Source organism: Phaethon lepturus, unplaced genomic scaffold (assembly GCF_000687285.1).
Source record: "Phaethon lepturus isolate BGI_N335 unplaced genomic scaffold, ASM68728v1 scaffold26386, whole genome shotgun sequence".
NCBI lineage: Eukaryota > Metazoa > Chordata > Aves > Phaethontiformes > Phaethontidae > Phaethon > Phaethon lepturus.
The window spans coordinates 1-7993 of NW_010545988.1; the positions used below are offsets into that span (position 1 = coordinate 1).

Consider the following 7993-nt stretch of genomic DNA (forward strand, 5'->3'; position numbering starts at 1 on the left):
CGTCCCGCCCGGGCTGCCCCCCGGGCCTTGCCGAGGGCAAGACGGAGGGGCAGAAGGCAGCTTTGCGCTCCGCTGGGGGTGCAGCTCCCGGGTGAGGCTTCTTCAGCCCTCCGAACAGTATCGACTCGCGTCCTACTTTTCCTCTTGAGGGAAAAGAAAAAAAAAAAGAAAGAAAAAAAAAAAAGGGAAAAAACCCCAGGCTTGTTCCCTGCTTGCTGCCTCATAAACCACGGTTTTACTTTCCTAAGTCATGCCGCAGCCCTCCCTGCCCACCTCAGCGCCTGCGACGGGCAGGGCACAAGGTAACGGAGAGGCGCCTTGCCCAGAGATGGGCTACCAAGCTGAAGGCAGAGCTGCCTGAAGAATAAAGCTCACCTACATCCCTTCCCCCACCAAGGCTCTTAATGCGTGTGACAAGCTACCCCTTATTCATAATTGAACTTAATAACTAGCTTAAGGCTTTGTTATACTTTCCTTCTGCATTCAATACTGAAAGAATAACAACGAGAAAAGTAAAGAGAGAAAGCTATTGATAGGAAGAGAAAAGATTTACAGAGGTCGGAATAAAGCTGGAAAAGCTAGAGGAGCCCTCATCTTTAGTGAGGAGCCCTCATCTTTAGTGAGCATATCCAAATACTTCCAGAAAACTACTCCATAACTCAAAGAATGTCTCCCGGCAGTCTCTAAGCCCATACACAGCTTTTCCTGGGGAAGACTCTTTTCACTTCAGGGGTGCTTTTTTGAATGTCCCCTTCTTACTCACAGGATCCTTAGGCAGGTTTGTGCTTTACTCCAGTTTGTGCTTACTTACTTTAACTAGCAGTAGTTCTCACCAAATTGTTGAATCATTTTTTAATACATTATATATATTTTGACTCCCTGGATAGACATGCCTCAACTCTGCTATACATTTGGAAATGAAAGAAGCCATGAAAAGCTCAAGGAGTTACAGACATATCTGATAGGAGACAACGTGCTAATGCTGCATGTGGTGCTGGCTTGAACTTCTTTCTGAAATTGTAAACAGCAAGAAGGCAGTGTCCTCAGAAAGCTGGAAAATAGACTCACGTTTTTGTAAGCCCATACAGGCTCCTCAGGTCTCAAACATTTCTCTCTGCTCTTTCACTTGCAAGCAAAACAACGTGCAGGTCTCTGGCTCCATCAGGCCATGGTGCCCGTTTCCTCTGCGGTGCCAGCACCGGTGATCCCCATCTGGCCTGGAGGATTTTGCTGGGCAAGGCTGATGCTGGTACCCTCTCATGCAGCTCCTCCGAGACCAGGAACAACTTCAGGGGCACGGCCAAACTGAAGCAGCCCCTCGCCTCCACCGCATTTTGCCACACAGCTGGGCTGCAGGGGACAGAGACAAGCCACTCCTCTGGAGCATCAGTTTGCAAACATGGTGCATTTGTTCTCTCGCTCTTTTTTCTTCTCTTCAAGTTCGAAGCAAGCCACAAGCTTCCCAACTCACTTGCTATATTCAGCCTAATCTAAATAGCCGAACTCTCACATAGGCAGCAGTAATGATCTCCCTCTTCCACCCCAGAGATGACAAAGAATTGAACAAAATGCCCCACCTCCACCCCCTTGTCCACACTCATCTGCTAGGAGATGACAACAGAGCCACCATAGTGCAACTGGCAATGGGCAGGCACGCTGCAAAACTTGTGTCAATCTCTTTTTTCCCCCAAAAAAACCCAAACCCCATCAACCTTCAAATTTCACCTCACAGACAGAAAGGTGCCAGGTAGCCCGTGTTTCTACCACTGATCTAGAACCCCTGTTTTTCCCCTACTATCTGTTAACAGCTCACCTTGCTCTATCTCCTCCCGCACCCCATTGGGGACAATTAGACCCCACGTCCTCACTTCAGAGGGCACAAAGCCACATTGGGCTGCTACACAGCAAGACCGATGGGTTGCCATGCCCGCCACTGACCATGGTCAGGCGTGGACATCCCAAGAGGCCCCAAGAAACTCCAGGAAGAGCAACTTCTGCCATGGGATAGTTACAGGTCCCGGCTTAGGTCTATGTGCTCTTTTCATCTGTCCTTCATGGCAAATGAGATTCTCATCCAAAGTCGCCTTCACCGCAGCCCCTCTGCAAGCTGAGGGTTGAGGAGGGAAGGCAGCACTACCCGGCCTCAGAGGAACCGCCGAGTCAGAGCTGGGCACTGTCCCAACCCAGAGCATCCCAGGAACCCAGCCAAACTGCTGTTCGCTAGGTTGCACGTGGCAACGCGCCTTTCATCTGACAAGAGAAACACATGCAATAGCAAGCAAGAGCAGAGCCTAGAAACACCAGTGAGGGCAGCTGTGGCAACGAGGTTGCTCTCCAGCTTGTGCCAGCGCTGCTACGGCCCCAGCTGAGAGCATGGAGCAGAGCCCTTGGCACTCCGTGTGGGGCATTGCCAGTTGGACCATCAGCCAATGCTGCGGGCGTGTTGTGCAATTGCACCTAAGTGTGGCTTTGCCTTAAAGCCCAGGGTGAGTAGAAACACATAGATATCACTCCATACCATGTCCCCAAGTGGCGCAAGAGTATGCCTGTTCACATCAAAATGAGCAAGAGTTTCCGTTTTCTTCAGAAAGAGCAGAGCTCGTTGCTTCTATAAACATGTGCTGTATGGCCTACTGCCTATGACCAGCTCTCCGAGCTACTAGCTGCTCTTCCTGTGGTCCTGGCACTTGCATCTGTTCCAACTTCTTTTATCACAGGTTTGGAGACTCCATGGGCATGGGTATGTGTCACACGCTGGCAGAGGAGGGAAGGCACTGCCTGAAACCCTGTGGGAAGACCAAAAGGAATTGCTGCTGGATGTTTGTAGGGATCCAGAGGTATGCGGAGACCATAGCAGCAGTAATGAGAACGGAAAAGCACTTTAATCTTGCTTGAACAACATCCTGCTACAAGGATCACAGATTCACATTAAACCAAGACCGGAGAACTGCCACACAGAGGAAAGAATATAACTTTATTTTAAAAAATAATAATTTAGCTACAACACAAACAAGATTGCAGAGGGTTGATCTAAGCAGGAAGAACAATATTTACCCACAGACCTTAAAACAGACCAATTTCATTCTCTTGTAGATGATACTTTCAGTGCCCTTCCCTGTCCACAGCTCTACTTCAGGTCCTCGCCTGCACATAAAGGAATCCTGACTCCCAGGGCTCTTGGTAACAAGGCAGAGGAGAAACGGTGTCTGCCAAACATGAAATGCTATTCCTACCTCCAGAGCCTCCACGGAAGATCCAAAAAGCCAGAAGAGCAACACCAGCATCTAAACCAACGTGCAATACAGAGGGAACAACTTGCACTCCTCCCTGGAAGACTACCTACCCATGCCCCATTCCCAGTGTCCAGGCCAAGTGCTTCCACCCATGCCTGAATTCGCGCCCCCGCCCACAGGTGCTGTACACAGAGGTGTGCACACAGGCCTTTGCAATACTCCTCCCTCCCCACTCTCTTCTCATCCAGACCTGCTGATCTTTCACCTCTCCCCGTGCCTGCGTGCCGTACATTTCTTGGCACAGCAGCAGTTCGTTTCACAGTGACGTGATGTGCCCTGGAACATGCTGAGCCACTACTGCAATTTCTTCTCTTCTGTGAAGTGGCTTTTCATGCAATTGCCGTTCTGGTACACAGGGCTGGCCCCCTTCCTCCTGCACCACACCACAGATTGGTAGAGAACGAATCCAGTACCAGCCAGACACAACAAGAGAAGAGCCAAGATGTCCAGGCAGAAGTACTCGTATAAGGAGAGGTCATAGACAGCGGGGCGAAGATACGGTGCCCCGTCGTGACGAAGGACGTACTCCAGCCAATACACTGTCCTGTTGAGAGCATGCATTGGTCTGTCCAGGTGCAGAGCTGAGATGAGCTTGGCTGCCTTTCTGTAGCTGCAAGGGAAGAAGACAACAAGTTATCCTTCTGACAGGAGCTTCATAGCTGAGAAGTGGTCTGAGGTGCCCAGTGGTGCTTTCAAGTCCCAAATGATACCTTGGGAGAGGGGCAAATTTCTTCCATGATTCTCTTCACATACGCCCTCTGAAAGCCTCTCTGATGGCAATCATTAGCCGCGGCAGCACAAGCCAGCGTGTATTTTACTTTGTGTTTTGTTAACAAGACTGGCAGTTCAGCTCCCAAGTACCTGCTCAGTGGGTTCACGTGGATTGTTGCTTTCCGAGGGGAGTTTTCACTCAAAGACCTCACCCAGCATCAAGCAACAGCTCCACACTCGATGACTGGCCAAATGCTTCAAAGTACTGAGTTGCAACACCTTAACAACTTACACTGAGGTCAGGAATTGAGACCTGCTAATAGGTAATAAAAAACCCAAAATTAAAAAAAAATCAAGCTCTCGGACAGTATTTTAAAAACTAGCAGTTGCACATGTCCCGTTAGAAAGTGGGAGCCCCGTGTCACTGTGCTGCAGAAGATCTAGAAAAGGGCACGGTATCTGGTTGTCAGAAGGAACAGATGGAGCATTATCCACAGTCCACTCTCTGGGCTGACTGTTTCTACAGAAAGCTGTTTGGACAAGACCAAGGAGATCCCAAGGTGAGGTTGTGATCACACTTTCCCTGATGACAGGCTGGCGTTAAAAGGAGAAGAGGTTTGTGCCTCAGCACCTCAGGAAGCTTTCCAAGAACATTACAGTCAAACAGGACTAGATCATGCTTTCTAACAGCAAATGCTGGAGTATCTCCTCCTGGACTGCATCTCAGGACTTTAGGGCACTAACGTGTCTGGCCAGCTGAGCAATGCTTGCAGCTCTACTTGGTCCAGAAGCCACCACAGCCTGTGTAGGGTTCAACACAAAGACACACTGGTCCCTACATACAGTCTGCACCAAGGAAGAGCTCGATGCTTCCGGATGCCTCACCTGGGGTCAGAGATAACTGTGACAACAGCCTGGTAAAGATCCTCTTCTTTTACGCTGCTCCAGTCCATGAGGATACCCATGCCCTTCGCCTGCACTCTGGTCATGATGTCAAACTGGTCCCCATAGAAAGGAAATCCCACCACTGGCACACCGTGATAAATTGCCTCAAATACACCGTTCATCCCGCAGTGGCTGACGAAGGCTTTCACATTGGGATGGCCTGCAAGCAAAGAAATGGCAGCAGGTCAGTACCTTCCACAGTGAAGCAGGGCTACCGGTGGCTTCCTCACCACATGGCACTGGTGTATGTTTAGGGAAAACCAGGCCCGCTGAACAGAGAGGATGTTACCCTTTGGTAACACACCGGGCTTTTGGCAGCCCAAAACTTGCCGAGTAGCACCCGGAGGAGGAGGGCGATAGGGGCCAAGATGCAGCTTCAGGCAGGTGTTAGGTGAGGACTGTGTTTTGTACAGATCAAACTTGCAACAAGCAACAGACTTAGACCCACGCAGGTGCTGTTGTCCTTGTATGCCTTTGCTGTGGTTTGGGCTAAACTCCAGGGATGTTGCTAGCAGCGCACACACGCAGAGCCCAGCCTTACCGAGCAGGTCGTTCTGGGGCAGCCACCCCATCATCAGCGTGTTCTCACCCAGGTTTCTTGGCTTCTGCCCAAAGTATCTGTGGGAGGAGATAAAGGAGGAGGGGAGAAAGGGAAAAGAAACACACAGAGAACAATTATGAATTCAATCAGATCAAGAGATGGAAAGAAAATTCTCTGTTTTGAGATGAATCACCCCTCAACATTGATTTTCATGCAACTCAAGTTAAAAGGAATCCCATTCCCTCCTCACCTCCACACCACCCTCTGCGGGAGGCGAGCAAACGCGCCAGCCATCTTCTCCACCAAATCGCTTGGAAGAGCTCGGATCCCAATGCCAAAGGAGACAACAACAACACCCGCATCTGCTGCTTCCACCCAGAGACGCAGACCCTGCAGGCAAAACACACATAGCTGCCTTGAAGTCTTGTTGGAGAAAGGCCCTTCCCACTGTTCCTGCCAGTAGAAAGTTGTCTACGGAGAGGATGAAGACAAATCCACCTGGAGCACAAAGCTACATGGTTTTCAGGAGGCAACAAACTCTGAAACCACCGTGATTTCTGCACCCAGCCAGGCAGAAATTACTGGAGCACCTGCTGGCCTTAGGAGCTTGCAGGGAGGTGTCCAAAACTTGCATTTCACAGCATTACCTCCTGCTTTGGAGGTAAGGCAATTGCTCTTTGGCAAGAAGGGCTCTGAAAACATAGGGCCAACATAGGAGCAGCCAGAGCAGAGAAATAAATTGGAGTAAAAAGAAGGCGGCTATTTTTTCCATCACCACTAAGGTAGGAGGCCTGTCAGGGTCTCTAGCTGTAGGCTGATACAACAGATAAAACCATGCAGGCAGAGTCAGGAACAACATCTCGCTGGAGATTCCCCACGAACTCTCCAAGGCTCAGGGAGGCAGCAGAAGGTTTTGCCATCTTGCCAGGAGACTTCCACCCATCCTTGATAGATACTTGCAGGTAGCAGATTTAGTTTTTGGTCACTAGGCAGAGAAGTAGCTACAGCTCCAGCAAAACCCAGAGTTGTTTGTCCTTCGTTTAAAGGCTACCTGTAATGCTACATAAACAGGTGTGTATCTAGAACAGAGGCCATACTTTTTTCAGCCAGGGCCAGAAGGCTGCAGGGAGAAGAAATCAGCCACCACAGCCACTGTGGAGCAAACACAGACTATTCCCCTTTATGCCAGACTGGGCCAAGCCTATTTCTCATTATGGATTCTGTCCTGCTTCAAATTTCCCGTGTATCACAGTCAAGAGAATTTTAGGGAAGTTTCATAAAATCGGTCTTTGAATATGAATACTTCCTTGAAATAAACACTGTAGAAGAACATGAAGGGCAAAAAAAAAGTTCTTCCTGTTATTAAAGGAGAAAAATTGGATGATTAATTTGGAATATCTTATTAATAGTAGTCTACAGGTTGAGGGATCATAGTACAGAAGTAACAAAGCACATTTTAGTGTTACTCTCTGGGGATATTTATCCTTTGTTGTATGCTTCAGGGACTCAAACCTATCTTTGCAGAAATGCTTAAAAAGCCCTAAAACTACCAAATAACCAAGAGTCAAAAAGTTTTCAACTAAGAGATTTTGGTTTCTCCATTCTCTTGAGTTTCACGTCCTTCGAGCAATACAACCACTATAACTGCTAAAGAAGAGAAAGTGCTAGTTTTACTTCTCTAAATAGAACAGGTGATTATGGCATCCATTATAATTGGGCCTTAACGTTGGACTTTCAGAAAAAGCATTAAAGTTTCTGGGGAAGCATGGTTGACCACCAAAAGTTCTCACCACCTCTCAAATACGTATTTATGTTTCACTGAATCCTTATTAGAGGAACTCACAATCATAGTGTTTCAAATCTGAGGAAATAAACACCCCAATTACATAACTCTGCTCCAGTTCAGATGGGAGATTCCTTAAGCTACACCTAGACCTACCAAGGCTCTTTCATCTGCTGGCATCCTGGACACAGACGTGCCTACCTGCTAGCATGACAGCCACCGCCTACTGCTGGGCTCCGGACTTATCTCCTTCATTCTTCCCTTAGGCACCCTGGGATCTGTTCTGGAAGCTGTGAAGCACATGAGTAATGCCCCAGCAAACAACTCCCTTCTTTATAAGGCAGGCGTGTACGCGGCCAGATTGGACCAAACCACTGTTTTGCAAGAGCTGTGAGGCAGCTGCTCTCTGACACAGCTTTTGGAGCACCCTACCTGCATTGCATTACCTGTGCCACGTTGGAAAGGGTGATGTGCAGCCATACGGATCTGGAGAACTTCTGTTCTAAAACACCCGACCTCTCTTTTTCCTTTTAACTGGAAAAAATTGGCACCCACAGCCTCGATTAACGCTGCCATCAGAGATCTTGACAGGTCTCTAATAATTTGAAACTTGACTCTTATCTCCATTTAGCCAGGACAACCTGACTGCCCAAGTCTCATTATCCAGGCTTATTTCCACCCCAGTGTTTGTAATAGTGGTAAGGCAATAGGAGGAATGCC

The 7993-nt window shown here is 48.6% G+C and overlaps 1 protein-coding gene across 1 annotated transcript in view; it reads right to left on the reverse strand.

The window, feature by feature from the left end:
- Nucleotides 1-3587: 3587 nt before the first annotated feature.
- The window catches only part of LOC104622396 (2-hydroxyacylsphingosine 1-beta-galactosyltransferase-like), a 5941-nt gene continuing 1535 nt past the window's right edge, over nucleotides 3588-7993 (reverse strand). Inside the window, exons 2-5 of the mRNA XM_010289159.1 lie at nucleotides 5741-5880; nucleotides 5491-5567; nucleotides 4890-5109; nucleotides 3588-3903 (exon numbers count right to left, since the gene is read on the reverse strand). Coding sequence (XP_010287461.1) covers nucleotides 3588-3903; nucleotides 4890-5109; nucleotides 5491-5567; nucleotides 5741-5880 — 753 coding nt within the window. The remainder of the gene's footprint in view (nucleotides 3904-4889; nucleotides 5110-5490; nucleotides 5568-5740; nucleotides 5881-7993) is intronic.